General features: G+C 48.7%; 1 protein-coding gene across 2 annotated transcripts; it reads left to right on the plus strand.

Annotated features, from left to right (window-relative positions):
- The first annotated feature begins 11,574 nt into the window (after positions 1 to 11,574).
- EGR4 (early growth response 4) lies at positions 11,575 to 14,549 on the plus strand. Of its 2 annotated transcripts, none has more exons than XM_038560604.1 (2): positions 11,575 to 12,138; positions 12,538 to 14,549. In XM_038560604.1, the coding sequence occupies exons 1-2, from the start codon at positions 11,694 to 11,696 to the stop codon at positions 13,854 to 13,856; spliced, it is 1,764 nt and encodes a 587-aa protein (XP_038416532.1). In that variant the 5' UTR covers positions 11,575 to 11,693; the 3' UTR covers positions 13,857 to 14,549. The 2 variants fall into 2 exon arrangements, with proteins under 2 accessions (XP_038416532.1, XP_038416533.1); XM_038560605.1 differs by having other exon boundaries at positions 11,948 to 12,138; positions 12,541 to 14,549.
- The last annotated feature ends 10,196 nt before the right edge of the window (positions 14,550 to 24,745 follow it).

A 24,745-nucleotide genomic window follows, 5' to 3' on the forward strand; every position in this document is an offset into this window, starting at 1 on the left:
GACCTTGAGATCATGACCTGAGCCAAAATCAAGAATTGGATGCTTAACTGACTGAGCCACTCAGGTGCTCCAAAATGATAGAATTTTAGAAATTCTTTTTTGTTTTCTTTTACATTTCATTTTCTGACTCATTGTTACTGATATATAGAAAAAATAGATTTTTATATGTTGACTTTGCATCAAGAAACTTTCTGGGATGCCTGGGTGGCTCAGTGGTTGAGTGTCTGCCTTTGGCTCAGGTCATGATCCTGGGGTCCCCTGATTGAGTCCCACATAGGGCTCCCCACAGAGAGCCTGCTTCTCCCCCTGCCTTTGTCTCTGCCTCTCTCTCTCTCTCTCTGTGTCTCTCATGAATAAATAAATAAAATCTTTAAAAAGAATTTCACAAACTCTCTTATGATTTCTCATAATTAATCTGTTTCTTCCTTTAGAATTTTCCCTGTATATAATCATATCATCTGTACATTTTTGTTGGAATTACATTAAAATTACAGATTAATTGGAGAGAACTGACTAGCAGCTGTGGAGTCTCCCTTCAAGAAAGGATGTGCTGTCCAGCTGCTAAAACATGCAGTTATAGTGGAGCCTCCAGCTGTTAGCACCTTTCAGGCTCACCTCAGCTTTCAAGCCAAGGCCATGCTTTTTCTAGGAAGGACCTCACCAATGACTGAGTACAGAGGGGGTACTATGGGACAGGCCATTTCTTCTCAGTGCAAGATTTTTTAATGGGCAATTTTTGTTCTGATATTCATCATTGGGTTGCCTGAGAGTTTGTCAGATGTGCATTGCAGGCTGAGACTTTCCTGCCCAATCCTGCCTTTATCTCTTACATGTATCATTCCCAAATAAGCTCCTTGAACCCCTGACTCTATTTCAATGTCTGCTTCACAGAGAAGCCACTGACACTGAAACATTGATATATTTATAATACTAAGCCTTTCCATCCAAGAAAACATATCTCCTCACTTAGTCATATTTTTCAATGTTCTTCAGGAAAATTTTATAGTTTTCTTCTTATTCATCTTGCACGTTCTTCAGTTTATTTATTTATTTATTTATTTATTTATTTATTTATTTATTTTTTATTTATGATAGTCACAGAGAGAGAGAGAGAGGCGCAGAGACACAGGCAGAGGGAGAAGCAGGCTCCATGCACCGGGAGCCCGATGTGGGATTCAATCCTGGGTATCCAGGATCGCGCCCTGGGCCAAAGGCAGGCGCCAAACCGCTGCGCCACCCAGGGATCCCCGTTCTTCAGTTTATTACTAAATTTTTTAAAGTTTGTTTTTTTGCTTGAGTAAATGAGATCTCTTATTCATACTCTTTATATATTTTAAAGTTTTATAGTAGGTCATAAGGGTTTAATTGTATCTTTAATTATCATCCATTTCTAAGTCATTTTTCTTTTCTTCTTTTTTTTTAAGGTTTATTTATTTATCTTTAGAAAGAGAGTGAGAGAGAGTGGGGGAAAGGGGCAGAGGGAGAAGAGAATCTTAAGCAGACTGCACTGAGCATGGAGCCTGAAGCAGGGCTGGATCTCACAACCCTGAGACCATGACCTGAGCCAAAACTGAGAGTCCGATGCTTAAACGACTGCACCACCCACATGCCTCTAAATCATTTTTCTTTTGGCTTCCTCAAAACAACAAACAAACGTAAAGGCAAACAACAACAAAAACCTATTTCTACCATTAGGAGAGTGAATAAATAAACTGTGGTATATTTAAACAATGGAATATTAATCAGTGATTTTTAAAAAAGAACAAACTACTGATACATGCAAAATATGGAGTGGATAAACTTATAGACTTTGTGTTGAGCCAAAGAAGCCAGACACGAGAAGTACATACTGAATTATTCCATGTATTTGAAGTTCTAAAACAGGCAAAACTAATCAATAGGGATAACACTGAAAAAAGTGGTAACTCGGGGCACCTGGGTATCTCAATTGGTTGAGTGTCCTACTCTTGGTTTCCACTCAGGTCATGATCTCAGGATTGTGAGATCCCACCCCCTTGGGGCTTCCTGCTCAGTGTGGAATCTGCTTGGGATTCTCTCCCCCTTCTCCCTCCCCCTTTGCTCCTCCCCCTGCTCACTCTCTGTCTCTCTAGTTAACTAATTAATTGATTTAAAAAAGAAAAGTAGTTACTTCAAAGGAGTGTCTGTGGACTGGAAATGGCACAAGGGAACTTTCTGGGAGATGTATATGCTCTATATCTCAACTTGGGTAAAAAGTCATCAAACTATCCCTGGGTGGCGCAGCGGTTTGGCGCCTGCCTTTGGCCCAGGGCGCGATCCTGGAGACCCGGGATCGAATCCCACGTCGGGCTCCCGGTGCATGGAGCCTGCTTCTCCCTCTGCCTGTGTCTCTGCCCCTCTCTCTCTCTCTCTCTCTGTGTGACTATCATAAATAAATACAAATTAAAAAAAAAAAAAAAGTCATCAAACTGTACACTTAAAATTTGCTCCTTTTACTGTATGTAAATTATAGCTCCATAAATAAAACACAATGTGTTTGGTTGGAGGACTCTGCTTTTCCTGCTGGTTCTCCACCTAAATAAATGACTACCCCAATGTCAAACCCAGAATCTGAGAGTCAACCCAGATTCCTTACTCTCCCTTCTGCCCCATGCATAGCAAATCAGTCGTGTATGGCCATTATATACTAGCTCCTAAATGGCTGTTGATTCTGACAGCTTCTCCTTTCCTGTTACTAGCACCAGGGCTCAGGCCTAAGGACCTTCTCTCATCTGATTTGCAGCAGTATCCTCCTAACTGATCTTCCCTTCAGGTCACCTTCCATACAGCAGGCAGATGGGTCTTCCTAAATTAAAAACTGCATGTCCTACACAGCTTAAGCCTCTTCAAAGACATCTTATTGCCCTAAGGATATAGTCCAGATACCTCAACATGCTTTAACTGGTCCTTCATGACCTGAACTTACCTTCTCACTGGTCTGGCCCCACTTCTCCTTCCTTTCTAGCATCTTTTACTCCTTAGGCAGCCATCATGGATTTCCTGCAGTTCCCTAAATCCTCTCTCTTCCCCAACCCCCCCCCAACACACACACTTTTTCTCCCTCTCTGGCCATTGCCTAGCATATTCTCCCCATTCAACCTGTCCTTTCTTCATGGCTAAATTTTACTCAACCTCCTGATCTCAAATGAAATACTGTTTCCTCAAGGAAAGCTTCCCCTGAAATTCTGTTGTTTTTTTGTTTTGTTTTGTTTTGTTTTGAGATTTTATTCATTTATTATTTTGAAAGAGAGAGGGGATGGGGGGGGACACATGCACAAGCCAAGGGAGGAATGGAGGGAGAGGAACAAGCAGACTCTGCTGAGCATGAAGCCAAAGTGGGGCCCCATCCTATGATGCTGAGATCGTGACCTAAGCCAAAATCAAGAGTCAGATGCTTAATCAGCTGAGCCACCCAGCTGCCCTGTCCCCTGAAATTCTTGACTAGATAACTATCCACTGCCTCATTTTATGATCTCAAACCATCCTGTCCTTCCCCCTGTCATGTGTATCACACCTTTCTGTAATAATTTCTTGAAGTGGCTGATATATTAATTCCTCAATAAATATTTAGATGAACAAATAAGTAAGTGAATGAATGATAGCAAGGATTGGGAAGAAAAAGCTAGTCACAAAAATTCTGGTAATGATGACCAATCCCACCCCCATATGAGGAGGTATCCAGAAAACAGGGAGCACATTTGAGGTGGGCAGGGCTATCCACTATTTCTTAACTGGATATATTACATCTCATATAATCTCTCAATTTTGTAGTAAGTGCTTGTCCTTCAACTGCCTAATTTGTTGATTCTAGCTCTTAATCCTCAGACTATAGGTAAGCAAATAACATACCCCCATTTCACAGGTGAGAAGATGCAAGCACAGAAAGCATTGATAATTTGTTCCATGTCATAGAACAAGCTAACAGCAGAGCTGGGTTGGAATCGGTTCTCCAGTCCCCTAGGCTCGAGATCACTACTCCATGACAGGATTCTCTGTGACCTTGCAGGTCATGTGTCCCCAGTCTGGCCTTTATGGGAACTGGTGTTAAGAAATCCCATTGAAGTTCCTTTCATTCCCTACCTACCCTGTACCAGAAACCTGCTGTATCTCATTGACAAAAGCAGTTCTGTTCTGGGCCCCTGGTAGCTGCTATCTGGGCAGGGGACCCCTGCAGCCCTCCCCCTCATGCCCTGACTGAGTATAGGCCCCTGCTGGAGTCTTCACATGGCACACCGCATGAATGTGTGGGACCCACTGGTTGCCAAGCCGAATATGGCTCCAGATTATTCTAGGAAATAAATACATTGTTTTGCTCTGGATTGCAGGAATTGCTAATTAGGGATTTTTATTTTGGGCAGTGTTCCTTGGAACTGGCAGACAGATGGAGTAGGCGACTTGCTCCAGGGGCACTGTTAAACAGAGGGAACTATCCATTTCTGCCCCTGTTAGGAGAATGGGCCCGAGCCCATTGCTGCCTAGCTCCACCCCTCAGGGCCTGAGGCAGAGGCCTCTTGGAAGGCTTTCTGGCTCCCAGCAGTTTCCTCTTCTTTGGGAAAGGCCCTCAGAACACAAGCACAAGCCCATTGTAGTCTTATCTGTGTATTATCCTGCCCCCTACCCCGATAATTTTTCTAGGGAGGATAGCAGGGGTCTTTCCTGGGATTTTTTTACCTGGCACTGAGAACAAGAATCCATTTATCACAGCAGGCTGACACGGAGAACACCGTATCAAGTTTGCTAGTGGCCAGGTTTTCAGTCATCAGTGAGAGAAAAGAAGAGCTGAGAGCATTTGAAAAATACTTAGCTCCTGATTCCACTAGCTCATGACATGCGGCTGTATCTCTACCCCCTTGTCAGTTGGTTGATTGGTTGACACTCCTTTGGATTCTGCTGATTAATTCCATTTGGGAGGGGGGTGCAGTTAATTTATTTATTTGGCCTAAATAATTCAGAGTGCATTTCTGTCACTTGCAACAAGAAGGCTGGCCTACTGGTGGTTGTCAAGGTTTGGGGACATACAGAAGGCTCAGGCCATGGCTCAATGGCCCATCTATGGCTAAACTGCCTGGGTTTTTTGGAGTTTTGCTGTGAGATCCCAATACATTGACCAATCTACTTTAAAGCAGCTTAAAGAGAACTATTGTGGGATGGGGGAGGAGAGAGGATACACAACAGTGAAATGAAGTCAGGTGAGAGGAAGCAGGAGAGGCCAGGGAGGAAAGAAATACACTGGGGAGATGTAGCAGGCTTGTTTTTGATTCTAATTCTGTTCTAGAGCTACAGCCTCTCAGTCCACTCTGGCAGCCTCTTTTTCACCTTCTCAACTCATGAATTGAACATCAATGCTCTGGGGATGCCTAGGTGGTTGAGCATTTGCCTTTGGCTCAGGGCGTGATCCTGGGGTCCTGGGATCGAGTCTTGCATCGGGCTCCCCACAGGGATCCTGCTTCTCCCTCTGCCTATGTCTCTGTCTCTCTGTCTCTCATGAATAAATAAATAAAATCTTAAAAAAAAAAAAAAAAGAAAGAAAGAAAATCAATGTTCTGAACACCATTACCTAATCAAATTTAAACATATATCAAGGTTCGTGGCCATCATTGCCCACAAAAATGGATCTAGACTTCTATAAGAAGGGGTAGTGGAAGGATGATGATTTCAAATCCCAGGGTGGAGAGCAATGTGGAGGAGTCACTGACTGAGTCCATTCCCCTGCCTCTGACCCTCCTGGAACCCATCCCAGTCACACCTCTTCTGTGATCATCTACCTCTCAGAAATGTCCAGTGTTGACTTCGCCCAAGGAAGGATAAAGAATGGAAGACAGGAGAAGGGATAACCTCCCTCTCTCTTGTGAGAAAACAGCTAGAAGCTGCCTTGGAAGAGTTAGGAAGCTTACCCTAAACGGTTCACAGCCACCTAGCTCTCCTCTTCTCTACCTCCCTCATGACCCAAACTAGAAAGAAAAAAGAAAGGAGGGCACAGAAGCCCCCATACCTAAGACCTCACTCTAGTCAATGCCAGAACAGCCTCATCTCCAGTGCCTATTGTGAGGATGTGAAGAGCATTAGGAAGGTTCTGCTGGATCACAGAAAAGGAAATACCAAGGTCCCATAGAAAGATTCCAATAATCTTTACAATGCAAATTAAATTTACAATGCGAATTAAGATATCACTGCAATACCTCTTTGTGCTTACCATTTGATTCTCATTTGCTTCTGTCTGGGTCCAAAATCAGAACAATTTTCTTAGAGGAAAATTTAACATTATATAATTTTGAATGTTTGTACCTTTGAATTCCAGTTTTTGGAATCTAGCCTATGGTTTTACTGTAGGTTCAGATGCTGGCACCATCATTTACTAACCTTGTAAGCTTGGGCAAGTTTCTTAACCTTGGGGTTAAGCATGGGGTCCTCAATTTCCCTAAGAAATAGAGATAATAATAGTACTCATCAAGTTGTGAGGCTTAAGTGGTGACTATGTAAAATGCTCAATACCTGGTTGAATAGTGCCCATAGAAAGTGATATACAAATGTTAACTAGCATACTTATTACCCCCACATTGGTGCCCCAAGTACACATAAAAGACTATGCACAGCCAGATTTTTATATCATAATGAAAAACAGGAAACTATAGAGTAAAAAACTTAAGTGCGTGTACATAATGGGATACCCTAGAGCAGTTGTTAACAACACTATAGATTTGGGGCACCTGGGTGGCTCAGCGGTTGAGTACCTGTCTTTGGCTAAGGTTGTGATCTGGGTCCTGGAATCAATTCCCACATCAGGCTCCCTGCAGGAAGCCTGCTTCTCCCTCTGCCTGCTGTCTCTGCCTCTCTCTCTCTCACTGTGTCTCTCATGAATAAATAAATAAATAATCTTAAAAAAATACCCCAACACTATAGATTAATCCATATCATGATGGGAAAAGAAAAACCATTGGAGGTATAATGTTAATTACAAGAATATGTATAGTGTGACACCATTGGTATAAATGATGATGATGGTAGTGCTGAATAGATGAATAGATTAATGTTAAATGAATTATGCATGAAGAAAAATCCATAGGAATCAACTTGACACTATTTAAATGTATATATCTGGGTATAGAATTGGGAGAGATATGTTTATCTTTTTCTAATGAGCCTACTATGTTAATTTATGGGCATTAAGAAAAGAATAAAGACAAAAACCATAAACCAATGACTGGCCTTGGGCAGGGAAGAGGGAAAGGACAGAGAAGGGCCCTGACAGTGGGTCCCTTGCCTCAGGGACAGATGCTTAGACTCCTCCTGTCCTAGTGGTCAGTGTAGCCTAAAGGCGCTACAGGGGTCTTGAGGAGGGGAGTTGTGTTCTGCAGAGGTGTTAGTTGGAGGCCAAGTTCACCTCTGCTGCAGCTTCACTGGCCTCGTGCCTTGTTAGTCTGATGGTTGGATCCTTCCTCAGTCCTTGCATTTAAATACATTTTTTTAGGAAGAGAAAAGGAGAGTGAGTGGAGGGGGAGGGTGGGGAAAGAAGAAAGGGGAAGAAGGAGAGAGAGAGGAGAGGCTGAGAGGAAAGAGAAGGGTGAGAAATGCTCTGTCCCTGCATCTCCATGGCCCCAGGAAGTGGGACGCATAGCTGCTTCTCAGCTCTGTCAGGAGTCGCCATGGAGACTGAGTGCTGGCCTCTTCATGATTAATACTCTGAGGCAGCTGTCTTCTTGGAGTCTTTTTAAATATATACACTATTATTTGAACACAATGATATTTAGAGCAGAAAGATCAAGGTGGGGGGTGGAAGAGGGGGCCGTAGCATTACCAAAATGATGACAGGGGCTGGGCCCTTCCCAGAAGAGAGAAAGGGAGGCTCACTCCTCCCCATCCCCCTCTCCTCCCTCCTCCCGCCCTGGATCCAGAGCTTCCAGTCTTACCCACTGCAGCATCAGCATCAGTGTCCCAAGGGCCTGCGCAGTGCCTGGCACAGGGCTGTGCTCAATGAACATCTGATGAATGAATTTTTTCATTCATTAATTCATTCAGTAATTGTCTGTTCTGTGCTTGTCCAGAAGGTAAACTCTCTTTCCCCAGCCTTTTCCCATGGAAATCAGAAATTTCCTCTCACCCTCCCCAAGGTCATGAGCATGCATGGGTGCACGTGGGGCACACACACACACTCCCACCACCACTAACTTCCACAAGTTCCCAAGGACCTTGCATGTGCTCCTTCTTGGCACATGTCTGATATGATCCACGATGCTCCTATTCATGGCGGTCATTCCAGGGAATCCTTGCAGGGAAGGACATCAGCCAGATTGAATTTATACTTCATATCCTACTTGAAAAACTAGAGGGAGATCATCCATATAGGCCATCCTAGAGTGAATCCTTTGTAAAATGAATAATTTTTTCCTAAATTATCTTTGGGAATAGACTAGCCTGGGCTTGACTCTCAGTCCCACCACTGAATAGAAGTGTGGTCTTGAGCAAGTTATTTAATCTTATCTAGTCTGTTTCTTCATCTGTGAAATAGGTCCCTACTTCCTTATTCCATAGGGCTTTGGGATGATTAAATGATACGTTTGTAAAGTGCTCAAAGTGTGTGATTTTCCTTTTTTCCCTTCCGGTTCCTGCTTTTATATTTAAAGCATGAATTAAAGTAGAACTCATAGGTCTAAGCTCCTTTTTCTTCCAGCCCTTTCCAAAGACCTTTATCCTATCTGGGCCTAGAATCTTTTTTAGGGCTGTTAAAATTTAGGGATAAAGGGGCTGAGTTGGGAAGGGCTACAAAAGGGCTTTATATTACCTTCTCCTCCTCAAGGAATCAAATGCAGATGCAATTACCCTCCAGAGGTAACCACTCCACATGGGAGAGTGTGTGTATGTGTGTCCACTGAAGCTGAGTGGCTCAGAGATGGGGATGTGGGCCAGCCGTATACCAAGAGCACAAGCTGTGTTCCCCATTTCCTCTCCTATTCATTCTTCCTTCTGCAGCTCTGTCCCCAGACCTGGCCTGTAATAAGAAGTTGGGGTGATTTGGACTCTTGTCTTAACATAGAGCTAGCCCAGTAGCCCTTGGCAGAGAGCAGTAAAGGCCTGGGAAGTTGCCAAAGGAGTAGGGGAATTATCTATGACTAAGGAGGAGGAATGCTGTGGCAGAGGGAAGAACAGCAGAAGGGATGGGGAACCTGGGGCTGGCCAATCTGGCCCGACGGGGCAACCTGGGGAGCCCTGGACACTGGCCTAGCCAAACCCCTCCACTCCTCCTCCCTCCCAGGCAGCAAGATGCCAGAATGGATTTGAGACATGTGTGCCCTGCGTGTCTGGTGTGGGCTCACCTGGCTTTGGCGATGCATTTGGATTACAATCAATCCCCCAGGTCTGAAATAGAGTATAATGGAAATAGTGCTCTGTGTGTTTAATCCTAATAGACATGTGCTGGATTTTTTCATTTCCTACATGCAAACACACGTGTCGCTAACCTAGAATTATATCTGTAGCACTTTTTAGTGCACATGTATGGCTCTTGAAAAGCCTTTGTATGATTTCCAGACACGGGGAGAAGATGAACACAAGTGTATCAACCCAGGTTTTGCAGGGATTAGGTGATGACATGTTCTGCGAACACACTTAAAAGGGTCACTGTAGGGTGGGGTTGGAGCAGCTGGGGTGGAGATGGGTCTTAGGGTCCTGGTAGACTCAAAGCCAAAATCTACCTTCTGGTCCTTAGTAAGCATTTAAGGAATGAATACTGTATGAATGAACACTGAGAAAATGAATGAATGAATTTCTGGACAATGGACATAGGGCAAAAGGCCTGAGAATTTGGTGGGGTTGGGGCATTCTTGGAACTCTTCCTAAAAGAAAAGTAACAGAGGGCAAGAGAGGCTGGGAGATACATGGCAAATCATACTATAGCCCACCACCCCTGAATGGCTTTGATCCCATTCCTAAGAAAGAGAAAGGAGGAAACCCCAGCTCTGCCCTCCCCATTTCCCAGCTCCCAGACTCCCAAGAATTGATGTTCTTTGTAAAGAAAACCGTGCTATCCCATGTATTTATTTAATCCCCTAATTTGGTCTCAGAAAGGAGGTAAATGAGCTAGAACACAAAATAAAACAAAAAAAATTTTTTAAAGAGAATGAGAAGGTAAGACAGAGCAAAACCACAGCAGAAGAGAAGTGAAATCAGGAGAGCAGGCAGGCTTCTTTGCTGGAACTGACTGACCTGCTGCAGCCAAGATTCACAGCCTCCTTAAGATTAGGGTTTTTTGTTTTTTTTTTTCCCCCATAAGAAGCCCAATTATTCCAGGTGCTGATTCCAGGGAAATATATCCTGTGGATTCTCTGTGTGTTGCTGGGAATAACATCCTTAGAGTAAAAGTCATCTATATAAAGGCAGGGGGAAAAAAGTCTACAGAAGCATCTCATAGCCTGTAGATGAGGGAGGAAGGAGCACAAATTGGCCCTACTTCTATCAAAATTTTATATACCCTTGACCCAGAATTACACTGACTGGAATTTATTCCACAGATATATTCACATTTATATAGTTAAGAACTTGGCTACAACATTGGTAAAAAGCAAAGATTGGAAACTTCGTACATGCTCACGGATAGGGGACAAACTGGCCTCCCTCACAATGGAGTACTATGCAGCCTTAGAAAAGAGTGGTCCAGCTCTTTAGGTTCAGGCATGGGGCAATCTCTCAGCTATTATAAATAGAAAAGGGACTCCTGGGTGGCTCAGCGGTAGAGCATCTGCCTTTGGCTCAGGGTATAATCCTGGTTTGGGGATTGACTCCCCTATCCTGCTTCCTGCCAGGAGCCTGCTTCTCCCTCTGTCTGTGTCTCTGCCTTTCTCCCTGTCTCTTGTGAGTGAATAATAAATAAAATCTTTTTTAAAAAATGGGAAAAATTATAGTGCAAGACAGAGTGTGTGCTTGCATATGCATAATTTTTTTCTGGAAGCATACACAAGAAATTTAGATGTTGCTACCTCAAGACGTAGATGGGTAGGAAAAAGAGACTTTTACTTTTCGGTTTAGGATAAACCCTTCTGTACTAATTGACTTTTTCTCTCATCAGTAGCAAGCGCTACGGTCCTTTTTAATTGAATTATTTTTTTTCTAGAACAAACGAGGGGGGGAAAGCTACTAAGAAAATGACACACACACACACACACACACACAAATGGGAGCAAATGGTGAATAATGGCAAGAACCTCTGTACTTTACTGTGTGTTCATGCATAGAATTTAACATGCTCTAACCCAATCACTCTTTACAGCAAATGTATGAAGTAGACGTACGTAGCTTCATTTCACAGGTGAGGAAACTGACATTCAGGGAGATTAAATGACCCAGGTAGTAGGTGGCAGAGACGGGATTCGAATCCCTAACCGTGGCATTGCAACGCCCGGGGCGTTCTGCCTCGCGGACGGCGGGCTTCTGCCTGCAAGGGGGAGGGGCTCTAACCCGAACGCCTGGCTCCACGCAGCGCAGCGCCCCAACCCGGCGCACCCGCGGCCCCGGCGCGCACGGGGCTCCACGCTCGGGGAGCGAGCGCGCACGCAGCGGCGCGGGCCCGGCAGCGGCGGAGGCGACGTCACAGCCCGAGCTTTCCTTTTCGGGAGTCCCCGGCACACATCCTGTGTCCATGTTTGGGCATTTACGTCACGGCGGCAGGGCCGGGGCCTCCCGAAATGGCAGTGGCCCGGGGAGTCGGAAGCCCGGAGCCCGCGCGGCCGCTGCTATATAAGTGGGGGGGCCGCGGATCTGGGGAGCCCGGCTGCGCTTTGGAGAAGCGAGGAGCCGCCTCCCGAGGCCGGTCCCGGCGAGCAAGGGCGCCTCGGCCCCCCGACCCCTTTCCCAGAGGTGAGCACCTGGAGCCAACAGCCCAGGTGCTTGGGTCTGTGAGGCGCAGGGCACCCCAACTGCTGGCCTCCCCGTCACCCACGCGCCGCCAAGCCCAGCGGGCGAGGCCCCCGGCGCCCATCAGCCGCCGCCGCGCCATGCTCCACCTTAGCGAGTTTTCCAGCCCCGACGCGCTCTTGGTCATGTCCACCGAGGGCTGTTGCGCGGAACCCAGCACGGAATTGTCCCGGCTGCCCGGTAGGGACGCGCCAGCGACTGCCGGCTACCCCGGAGGTAAGGAGAGCGGCAGAGGGTGCTCAGACGGCTGCGCAGCGCGGGGGCGCATGGTGCCTGAGAACCTGCAGGGACTGGGACGAGAGAGCTGTGGGGGTAGGGGTGGTAGGAGGCTCGGGGATCCGAGGTGCGCACCCCCATTCCCAGCCCCTCTGTGCAGCCAACGCCTCCGCAGGAACCTGTGGGTTTACCAGGGCGACCTTTTGCCTGTGCACGTGTGTTTTGCGTGTGCATGTTTGTGTGTGCGTCCTGGGGCGTATGCGGGCCCTGGCTGGATCACAGTGTGCAAAAGGCACCTTTCATGCATCAGCGCGCCCCAAGGGTTTCGTGGGGAAGGGCTTGCGGACTCCGAGGCGCGCCCTTTGATGCGCCCGGAGCTGATTACTGCTCCCTCCTCAGCAGGCGACTTCTTGAGCTGGGCTTTGAGCAGCTGCGGCGCTGGGGGGGACTTAGCCGATTCCTGCTTCCTGGAGGGGCCTGCACCCACGCCCCCTCCTGGCCTCAGCTACAGCGGTAGCTTCTTCATCCAAGCAGTACCCGAACACCCGCACGACCCGGAGGCTCTCTTCAACCTCATGTCCGGCATCCTAGGTCTGGCACCTTTCCCCAGCCCTGAGGCTGCAGCCTCCCGGTCTCCGCTGGACGCCTCTTTCCCCGCAGGCCCCGACGCCTTGCTGCCGGGTCCAGCGGACCTTTACTCCCCGGATATGGGCGCTGCCACCTTCCCAGATGCGTTCTGGGAGGTCTCGCCCTCGGCAGGCGCCCCCTCACAGTGCCTGTATGAGCCTCAGCTCTCCCCGCCTGACGTCAAGCCAGGTCTCCGGGCGCCTCCGGCCTCTCCCGCGCTGGACACTGCCTCGGCCTTCAAGGGCCCCTACGCTCCCTGGGAACTACTCTCAGCTGGAGTCCCAGGGAGCTGTGGGTCACAGGGAGGCTACCAGGCCGCCCCCGACGCCCGATTCCCCTCCGTGGGGGCCAAGATCGAAGACCTGCTGTCCATCAGCTGCCCGGCGGAGCTGCCGGCCGGTCCCGCCAACAGACTCTACCCCGCGGGGTCTTACGACGCTTTCCCGCTGGCCCCGGGTGACTTGGGGGAGGTGGCGGAGGGCCTCCCGGGTCTCCTGACCCCTCCTGGTGGGGAGGGAGGGAGTCGCGGCGACGGCGGAGAGTTTCTGGCGGGCCCTCAGGCTCAGGTCTCCCCCCTGGGCCTCCGCAGCGCCGCGGCGGACTTCCCGAAAGCGCTGGTGGCAGACGTCGCTGGGAGCAGCGGCGTGCCGGAGCCTCCCGGGCCGCCGCCGCCCGCCGCGTTCCCCGCTACCAAGGCGCGGCGCAAGGGGCGCCGGGGCGGCAAGTGCAGCGCACGCTGCTTCTGCCCGCGGCCGCATGCCAAGGCCTTTGCTTGCCCGGTGGAGAGCTGTGTGCGCAGCTTCGCGCGCTCCGACGAGCTCAACCGCCACCTGCGCATACACACGGGCCACAAGCCCTTCCAGTGCCGCATCTGCCTCCGCAACTTCAGCCGAAGCGACCACCTGACCACGCACGTGCGCACTCACACCGGGGAGAAGCCCTTTGCCTGCGACGTGTGCGGCCGCCGCTTCGCGCGCAGCGATGAGAAGAAAAGGCACAGCAAGGTGCACCTCAAGCAGAAGGCTCGCGCCGAAGAGCGGCTCAAGGGCCTTGGCTTTTACTCCTTGGGCCTCTCTTTCGCCGCCCTGTGAGGGGGCAGTGGGTTTGTAGACGGAGGCGCCGCCACCGCCCGGCACGGAAGAGGCGACCCGGCCCGGCCCCCTCCCCTCTCCTCTCCCCGGCACGTCCCGGGGCGGGCCTGCCGTCCGGCTTCCAGTTCCCTTCAAGTGCCCGCCGTTCGCGCCTCGCTCAGCACCAGCTCCGTGGACAGCTCCCGCGGTCCGGGCGCTGACCCCCGCGTCAGCCCGGCTTTGAGGGGAGTCCTCTCGGGCCACCCCCTGGGTAGGCACTGCCTTGCGACTCACGACAGTCTTTTGGAACTGGCTTGGCGCACGCCCCGCGCCCCTCGTTAGACCCCCCAGAGGCAGGCTGGGGCAGCGCCGAGCCGGTCTCGCGCGGGCTTTTGTACAGCAATGTCGTTTCCAGCAGTCATTGGATGTAACGTTTTGCTTTGGGGTTATTTCCTTTTGTTGTTGTTAATTTTTGTAAAGCAGACGCTACTCTCGAGCAGTTGACAAAACTGTTTATTTTTGCAATTAAAATCATTGTGCTAAAAGCTTACTGGATCTGCCATCCAGGCTTCTGACCCTTTCCCCCAGTCACTACCCCAGGAGAATATGTGCCAGATGAGAAAGGAGATACTCACGCCAAAGGAATCATTACGCAGCTACTGTCGGGCTGTGGCACATAGTAGGCATTCAATAAACATGTACTGAAATAACAAATGCATTTAGTCACAACTGACCTAAGAGCTCAAAGTGTTTCTGAAACTTGAGAGTGATTGTGATGCCTAGGTGTTGAACATTGGGCAGATATTATCCGTAATCCTCACAATCCTGAGTGCAGCAGGCATGTATTCCATTTCAAAGATGAGGGAGCAAAATAGGTAACTTGCTGGGTAACCCAACTAAGAACAGACAGGCTCAAACTCAGATCTGTCTGGCTACAAAGCCAATACTTTTTTACTAACCCCCAAATGGTGGCAACTCCGCTTAATAGCACTGTTTGGAAAAGGCTTCCTATCAAGAAGTGAAATAGGTTTGGCAACTAGAGGGAGCCCCAGGCAGTAGTGACGGCAAAAGAAGACTGCAGTATGGCAGTGCTGTTTGTGAACACCCAGAGTACTGGGCGTCACAGAGGCTCCAGCTAGTGCCCATGCGTTCTGTTTGAGAAGCACATGGCTGTCATGGGACTCGGCATTCAGCTAGACCATGGATGGGCAGAGCCAAGCCCAGCAAAGTGGTTGCCAGATTCTCACAGTCATGATGTTAGTTGCTCACAAAAGGATATTTTTTTTCAGGTGATGGCAGCCCATTTACCATCCAGCCACGCACCTGCCATAGTTGCTTTTCCCTAGCTCTCCTTCCAGGTGAACCCTTGGTAGTTTGGGGAGGGAATTTGGAGCTAGATGGGAGGAAAGCTGAACTCCCAACTCAAAAGCTTTTATACTCTTTCTGGCCACCTTGAGCATTAAAAATGCTGCTGTGCCACCCTATCTCTCCTCCCCAGTAACTTCTCTCTGCTAAGGAAAGGATAGGGCTTGTGTGCAGGTTTCAGTCTTTTCTCTTTCGAGCTGAGCTATTCTTGAGTTAAGAGTGCCTTATAGCTCTATGATATCAGATCAACCTGGCTTCCTTCAGTGTCAGACATGCTCACCCTCCACCCCACAGTCCAACTGACCAGAGACAAAATGATCAAGCCAGAGAATTCCACCCATTTCTCTCCCCAAGTATTAAGTACTTTCACGTGATTGAGAATCTTGTATCTAATAGACCAATTTGTGGTAAAGGACTCTGCATTACCTCTTCTAGAAGAGTTAACATTTTAAGAGTAGCCTGCAGCGGGCAATGCTTTAACCCTGTAGAGAGGCTCAAATGATGGACCATCCAGCATTATAATAGATAAGAGGTGGATTCACAGAGACACAAGATAATAATGATTTTCATTAGCTTACTATTTAAGTGACCACACCTTTCACTCACAGGCATGGACCACCTGACTTCACTTTCCGTGCAGAGTAGGGTATGGAAGAGCAGAAAGGCCCAGATTTCAAGCAACTGATTGCAAATCATACAACCTAAGCAAAGAAAGAAGGGCAGACAGGCTGTGGGTGGGTGGTGTCTAACCACCCTACCCTTACCCGCTTTAAATCATTCTATCAAGTACTGTCAGCACTATCATGCCCCATCTTGTCCTCACACACACTTAAACCTAAATATCACAGATGAGAAAATTGAACCCCACAGAAGTGACTTAGTAGTGCTGCTGGTGCCAGAGCCCAGCCTAGTTCTAGAATTCCGAGATGAAAAGTCCTTCCTAGTACTCCCAAAGGAAATGTCTCCATTTGCTGGATTATGAGGGAAGATAATGTTAGGCCAGAGATGGAAAGAATTTAAATCAAATAATCAGAAAATCTACCCAAACCCAAGACCCATAAAGAATCAAGGACAGGGGATCCCTGGGTGGCTCAGCGGTTTAGCGCCTGCCTTCAGCCCAGGATGTGATCTGGAGTCCTGGGATGGAGTCACGCATCAGGCTCCCTACATGGAGCCTGCTCCTCCCTCTGCCTGTGTCTCTGCCTCTTTTTCTCTCCGTGTCTCTCATGAGTAAATAAAATCTTAAAAAAAAAAAAAAAAAAGAATCAAGAACAAACAGAGAGCTCTTTCCTTACTTGCTCCTCTTTTTCATCTGGCCTTCAAAATGTGGGTATTTTCCCAGACGTAGTTCCTAGCTCTCACCTTCCTTATTTTAATACTCTTTTTGGAAAGCACATTAATTTCCAGGCCTTTAGCTATCACTGCTGCATAAATGACTTCTAAGCCAACCAGCCCTGGTCTCTACCCTAGCTGTAGCCCCTTGGTCATATTAATGAACACTTCCATATGGGTTCCCGCTGTCATTTAAAAGACTGTCGAAAATCATATTCTTTTATATATCCAATTTTCTGCTAATGGTAACTATCACCTGTTTGTGTGGGTCCTTAGACTCATGAAAATAATTTACAGTTCTATGGGATTCATGGTTGACCCCTCCTCCTCCTATATCCAGGCTGTCACTCAGACCTGTTGGATCTTATGAAGTTCTTCAGGGTCTTATCTACTCTCATGTATGGTACATTGTTCCCTTTTATGCATTGTAGTGTTTAGCTTGTGAGCTCATCTCCAGTGGGGATTTACCTGGGCAATAATACTCTGTGGCCTGGGTTGAGAATATGTTTTTCCAAAAAAAAAAAAAAAAAAAAGAGAGAGAGAGAGAGAATATGTTTTTCCAGAGCAGTTTTGTGTTTTCTTGTGCCATGCTTCCCAAGAGTACCAACTAATGGAGATCAGTCTTTATGTTAATTTAGCCTGGGCTTCCTGTATCACGCAGGAGTTGTGAGTTATATTCTAACTCAGATAGTTCTACATTCTCATAGGCCACTTCTTCAGCCAGGGCAGCACAGACAAGCAATAAACCTCCCTCCCCATACCTCCTGGGGTTAGTCACAGAACATCCCATGCTTACATTTCTTGGTCTCCCAGCTCTATGCCCAATTCTGATCCGGATAGATTTTCTTTCCTTAATTGCAATTTTGGTTAAGCTTCTCAGAGGTCTGTTATATTTTGTGAGTCAGTCCACATATTCTGCAGCAGGAAGGTCTTTGGTTTATCTATTCCACAATATTAATACTAGAGCCAGAACATGTTAAAAATATTAAAATATTTCCTGTGTTTATTTTCTCTGTGCCTATTGCCAGTGCCTTAGTCCCTGCCACTTCCTGCACATACACAAACACGGTGGCTATGACAGTCAAATAGAATCACATAACATGTAGTTGGAAGGAATTTGTAAGAATATCCTTTCTGACCCCTCAATGTACAGGGAAAGAAACTGAGGCCCAAGAGATTTGGGGATTTTCTTAAGGGCACACAGATGGTGAGAGATGGAAGTAGGCCTTGAACTTAGGCCTTCCAGTTCCAAGATAAGTGTATATCCCTTTATCTACTCGTTCTACAAGTATTTTTTTAAAAGATTTTATTTATTTATTCATGAGAGACAGAGAGACAGAGAAAGAGAGAGAAAGAGAGGCAAAGACACAGGCAGAGGGAGAAGCAGACTCCATGCAGGCAGCCCGATGTGGGACTCAATCAGGGGACTCGATCGGGGACTCGATCCGGGGACTCCAGGACCACGCCCTGGGCCGAAGGCAGGCGCTAAACTGCTGAGCTACCCAGGGATCCCCTCATTCTACAAGTATTAATGAGCACCCACCATATGCCAGGCTAGTGGTTTCCAACTTACTTCTTTTCTAGAATACTTGAAGAATTCAACACATAGCTCAGTGACAAAAGGTCACTCTCATCCTAACTTTCACCATGGAGATACAGGGAAGGGTCATAAGAATCTTGATGGAGTAGGATACAGGGAAGAGTTTGACAAAGCAACCCAGAATGCCTGCTATTTCTTCCCTCATCCTCCCAACCCCTATGCCCTATTTGAGACAAGCCTGCACTGTACCAAACTGCTTCCTGTGTTCCCTCTCCCTCCATTCCACGTTGCACATCACTACTGATATAATTTCCCTAAAACATATTCATGGTGTTTTATCCCAAACTGTCCACAGCTTCTACCTTCCTACAAAACAATATACACTACAATGAAAGCCTTCCATACCTGATCCAGATTCATCTTCCATACTCTTCTGTCTTTTCTCCCTTTGCTCTCTCCTCTCCCCTTGTGTATTATCCAAATCCTACCACTCTTGATCTCCTTCAAGAGCAGAGACTATGTCTGATTCAGATGTGTGAGCTCCATATCATCATGCCTACTGCCCAGCACACTTAAGTGCTTAATTATTGTGTGGTTTGGTTAGGTAAAGGCCTAACGTGCTAAAAGGAGAAAGGAAAAAAGAGAAGGAGGAAAGAGGAAGGAAGGAAGGTGTTTGGAAAGCATGAAGCTGAGAAAAGATGAGAAGGGAGAGATAGGCAGAAGCAGGACTGGGGTCCTGATCCAATCCACAGCAGTCTCATGAGTGGGACCAGACTTCCGGGGCGCCTGTGCCTATCCAGTTCTTGCTAAGCCCATGATTCTGTACCTCAGCTCTGGGCTCCCAGATGTGTCTGCCACTCAATTCTCTCTCTTTTGGTTTCTCTGGCCCACATGGAGTGGGATTCAGTTTAACATTTTTAGAACTGTGGTTCCCATAACAACCAAGCAGGAACTGTTGTCTGTGAAATGTAACATGAGCACACATGCGCAATGCACACATGCATACACACACACATATGCGCACGTGTACATAGATGGGTACATTCCACACACACAAATGCATGCACACCCACATACATACACATGTATATTCACTAATAGACACATGCATGCACAGTGTACACCAACATGTGTACATATGCATGCATTTACCTATGCACATACACATATGTGCATATGCACAGATATATACCTGCATGCATACACATATGCACAAAAGCACATGCATACTACACAGGCATGCCATGTATTGTTTTTGCATATTCATAGGAAGCATAGCATGAGGACAGATAAACATCACCAGAACAAAGATAGAATCAAGACAATATATGGAATTTTTGGTTCTCTGCAAAAGTAGGTGGATTTAGGGAATCTGTACTTTGGCAGAGAGGGTGCAGTAGGCTTAATAAAGCAAAAGGGTTGCAGGAGGGCACTGTATTTAAGTGCAGACTTTGGAGTTTATTAACTTGAGTTCAAATCCTGACTGTGCCATTCACTGGGCTCTGAAACTTAGCTTCCCCATCTGTAAAGTAGGAATAATAATAATATGTACATGATAGATTTATTAGGATAATTGAATGATATGCATAAAAATGATTAGTAGGATGCTTGACACTTGGCTAATAGGAGCTGTTATCATTTAGGTCTGAGAGGAAGTGATTTCTCAGTCAATCAATCTAAGAAGACTTTCTGGAGGTGGAAAAAATTTAAAAGCTAGGGATGGAAGAGAAAATGTTGGGAGAAGGGTAATTTGACCTGACTGGCCACTGTTCAGCCGCAGTCCTTATTAAATTTGCCTGTCCTCAAAAGCCACCAGACAAATCTACAAATTATCTTTACTGATATTAAATGTTCAGTGCCTTGCCTTAGCAGGAGTAGGATGGGGCCAAGAAGAGTCCCTGTCAGCCTCATTTACTGGAGGATCTTCGGGCTATGCTGGATTTCTGTGCTGCTGCAGCCACACTGCCCCTCATAGCCTTGGCACTCAACCCTGCCCAAGCTCATCTGTGCCTTTGCCCAAGTACTGTCTCTAGCCTAGAGTTCATCTCCCCTTTTCCTTACCCACGTCCAGCTCAGCCCTGCGCTTGATAGCCTCAACACCATGTCTGATTTCTCAGGCCCCACTGCAGCCCTGTGGACTTCCTTCAAGCCTAGAACAGCCAGATTGTTCCTGCTTCGATGGCTGGATAGGCCTTAAGCCAAGGGCCCTCTAGATGCTCAAGTCCTAGGGAGCTGGGCTTCTCTCCCAACCAAGTTCAGGGCGTGGTGGGGGGTGGGGTGGAGTTTGAGAGGTGGGATTCGGAGTGTGATGGAGGTGGGGTGGGTAGGAAGGAACTAAAGCCGCAGGTCAGTCTCTGTCTCTTTTCTCCTCCTCTAGGTCCGGGATGGGATTTGTGATGGGGACAAGTTCTCCTCGATGGTATCCTCAAGGGCAAAATTGGCTCCTGGGAAAGCAACCACTCGCAGCTCTCCCGGTTCCCTAGGGATGCCCGGAGGGGATTGACTCAAGCCCTCGCTGCGGAGACCGAGCATCTGGCCCGAGGTCGCCGAGTGCACAATCTAGCGCGCGGCCCACGAGGCTTAGTGGCCGTGGCGCATGTCCCAGGAGCAGTGCAGCACATCCGCCCTTTTTCCTGACCCACGGAACCGTCTCCCCACCCCCCGGGATCTCCCCCCAAGTGGGAGCAGGCCCAGCCAGGGTGGCAGGGCTAGGACAGAGAGGTCTGAAGTAAAGGTGGGCAGAAGAGGTGCCTGGGGGCAGGGAGAGTGCACTGGGCGGTGCCGGGAGCCTGGAAGACCAGGACCCGGGAAAAGCGCGGCCCGCGATCCCTGCACCCCCAGGGCGGCGCCGCAGGCCCCTCCCCCATCGATGGCACCTTCAGCCCAAAACGTGGGGTCCCAGCGCAGCCGCTTCTGGCGGCATCTGCCGCTCCCCAGCTCGCGGGAGAGCCCGCCCCGAAGGAGGGGCCGGCTCCGCCCCACCTCCTCGCTGCCTCCCTCCCCCTTCTCTTCCTTTCCTCCGGCCGCGAGCCCCCTCCTCCTCCCTCCTCCTCCTCCAACCTTCCCCCACCCGGTTTGTGGGCCCCTCCCGCTGCGACTGGCTGGGAGGCTCGGCCGCCCCCGCCCCGAGAAGGAGGCGGGGGCGCAAGCCGCGGCGGCCACCCGAGGCTGCGGAGGGGAACGGGATCCGAGGCCCCGGGGCGGCCCTGCATCTGGACACGGCACGCGGGGGCTGCCTGTGCACCCCCAGCCGAGGGCCGCGGGGCCTGGCCTCGCCGCGGGGTGGAGGAGGTAAGGGCGAGTCATGGGCGCGCTGCGGGACCGCTCCTGGAGAGGGAAGGCAGGGAGGACACCAGCCGCTGCCTCCTCCTCCCCTTCCTTCTCCCCCACAGCCCTCGGGAGGCCCGCGAGGCTGCCGGACCGGGAGGGATTCTGGGCAGGCCAGGCCAGAGGCAAGGAAGGGGTTAATTTAAGAAATTAAAATCAGAACGTTTTGAGACCAGGCTTCCCATCCCCCATCCTAGCCAGTAGCTCCCGGAGCCCGGTTGGGGGGCGGGGGCGAGGGCGGGCTCCAGCCCCCACTGGGACTCTGGGTGTTGGAGAGCGGGGCCAGAGCGAGGGAGGAAGGGGAGCGCCCTCAAACCCAGCCCTCTCCACCTGCTTCTGAAAAGGGGTGGGGGAGGGGCTTGGTGTTGAGGCCTGGCTGGGCACCTGTGCGGGAGTCTGTGGGAGGCTCCAGGTATCTGTGTGCGTGTCGGTGTGCACATGTGACAGTCTGGATGATCTGGAGGTGTGCATGTGTGTGCACGCATGTTTCTGCCTCCTCATATCCCGTGCCTCCGTTGGTGACTGCCCACAGTGATCTGGATGTGTGCTCCCCACTGCATTGCTTTGCATGTGAGTGTGTGGCACGGCGCCTGTGTGCACTTGCCATGGTGTGCCTGTGATGGGGAGTGGGGCCTGCTCTCTTCTTAGGTCGGCCGTGCAGTGAGGAGGGGCCCAGATGGCTTTCTGGGTGTGGGATCCAGGTGCTGGAGCCATGTATGTGTGACCTTGGGAGGTGTGTGCATGTTTGCAGGAGCACAAGAGTGCGGGGGGAGCTTAGGACAGAAAAGACAGTGTCAGGGCTGCCAGGAAGCAGGGGACTGGATGCATTGACCCCTGTGGGTCTTCATTAGGCTATAGTGACTGCTCTGGGAGGTACACTTGTGCGGACCCAGCCCCAGATGTGGAGAGCCAGAAACCCCTCCCTCTTGGGGGGGATTTGGAGAGTCAGGGGGCATTCCTTTATTCTCCATCCACAGGGACACTTCCAGCTGCCTCTCCATCCTTAGAACACCTTCTCCACCTGCTGGCAGATGTTTCCTGAAAGCACTGAGCTTAGAGCTTCATTTCTTAGGCCTCTAAAGCCATCTATTAACATCCAAATCTTCTTTACCCATTTCTGTGAGTTCCACCTTCTCTGCTCCTTTCCTGCACGTTCATTTTTATGGAAAGAGGTAGAAAGAGCTCCTGGGCTCCGAGGGCCAAGTGAGAGGTAGAGGAGATGGCTGAAGCATGGTGGGAGATTTGGCGGCAGGGAGCATGACCATCAAAACCCAAACTCTGCTAACTTCTCAATTTTGCCTGATCTGAATTTAACAGAGAAAGATACAGAGAGGAAGTTTGGTGATATCCACATGCTTGTTTCTAGATTTAGGGATGCCTAGCATATTATTGTTTTTGGAATATTTGTAGCTGGAAGGGGGTGATGGTTGTTAAAAGATAATTGCCATCTACTTTTGAATTCCCTGGGCTTTCCTGCCTCTCCGTAAGCCCACCACTCCCTTTATTCATTCATTCAACAAATATTCGTTGAGTGCTATCTTGGGCCAGCCGACAAATATTGTAGACTTGGCGTGACATTCTACTCCCAGTCAAAAGTAACACATGTTGAAACTAAGAGTGTGGGTTTTTTTTAAAAAACTAATTAATTCATGAGAGAGATAGAGAGGCAGAGACACAGGAGGAGGGAGAAGCAGGCTTCCATGCTGGGAGCCCCACGCGGGACTCGATCGCGGGACTCGATCGCGGGACTCGATCGCGGGACTCGAGATCGCAGGACTCCAGGATCGCGCCCTGGGCTAAAGGCAGGCACTAAACCGCTGAGCCACCCAGGGATCCCCTAAGAGTGTGGGTTTTGAAGTGATTCAGGTAGTGCTTGGTTCAAATCCTAGCTTGTCACTCATTCACTGGTGTGTAACAAAGCACCCCAGAATTTAGGGGCTTAAGACAATAGTGATTTATTATTTTTCATGGTCTGTGGGTTGGCCATGACTGTGGCCATAGCTGTGGGCTCACGTGGCACCTCTTAGCAGCATTCAGTTGAGGGACTGGCTGGGAAGGAACATCAAATTGGCCTTTCATCCTCCAGGGTCTCTCTACAGGTAGCATCTAATTAGTAATTTAGTCCAAGTTTTGTATATGGCAGCTGGATCCCAAATGGAAGTACTCCAAGAGGATAAGCCCAACTGCTTGTCAAGGCTCTGCCTGTGTCAGGCTTGCTAATGTCCCATTGGCCAAAGCAAGTCACATAGCCAAGCTTTGAGTCAATATGGGAGGGGACCACATAAGGACAAGAATCCTGGGAGGCATGGTTCCAGGGGGTCCATGAAAGCAACGTCTTCTCCTGTCACTTCCTGGCCTTGGGCAAGTGATTTGGCCACTCTGAGCCTCACTTTCCTCCTTCTAAAATAGAGGCAGTACCACCAACTTGGCAGCACTCATGAGGATTAAATGAGAAGTATGGTACCTGACCAGAATAATTAGTTGGTAAACGTTCACTGTTTAGATGATCAGATTGTAAGCATCTTGAGGGCCTGGCTGTCTGATTCATCTTTGTGTCTCCAGTGGCAGGCATGGCCCTTGTGTTTGACATCTCTTCATTGAGTGGATTAAAAAAATGAAGCAGGGAAGCTTGGAACTCTGCTATAGTGACAGAGTTTTTTGTTTTTTTTTTTTTTTTTTAAATTGTATTTATTTATTTATGAGAGACCCAGAGGGAGAGGCAAAGACACAGGCAGGGGGAGAAGCAGGCTCCATGCAGGGAGCCTGATTTGGGACTTGATCCCAGGACCCAGGGATCACGACCTGAGCCAAAGGCAGATACTTAACCCCTGAGCCACCCAGGTGTCCCTATAGTTACAGAGTTAAGGAGACACAGCAAGTTCTTACTTCCCAGTGGGTGGAAGTAAGCAGAGCCAGGGAAGCACTTGTTATTCCAGGTGATTCTTAGATTGACTTAATTATAACCAGATTCATCCAGTTCTATGATAATGAGTGGTAGAAATCACTTTGGCTACATGAAATCAATCAGTTCATCCATTATTCAGTGTGATTCCTCTAAGAATGATATACTGATGTCTACTGTGTGGGAGGAAGGTGTGACAGTAAATCATTTGCATTGCCCTTGCCCTCCAGTATATGCGTAGGGTGGGATCTGATGTGCAAACAAGTCCATGACCATCCAGCATGTGACACCTGTTACCATGTGTGAAGAGCTATGGTAAGGAGTGATTTGTGCTGTGATGTGATATGAGCTGAAGGAGAGAGTCAAGGAAGGCTTCTGGAATGGGTAGCATTTGAGCTGGGCCTGTAGAATTCACCATTTTGGAGAAGTCCAAGGAAGAGGGAC

This window comes from Canis lupus, chromosome 17, assembly GCF_011100685.1.
Source record: "Canis lupus familiaris isolate Mischka breed German Shepherd chromosome 17, alternate assembly UU_Cfam_GSD_1.0, whole genome shotgun sequence".
In the NCBI taxonomy this organism is placed as follows: domain Eukaryota; kingdom Metazoa; phylum Chordata; class Mammalia; order Carnivora; family Canidae; genus Canis; species Canis lupus.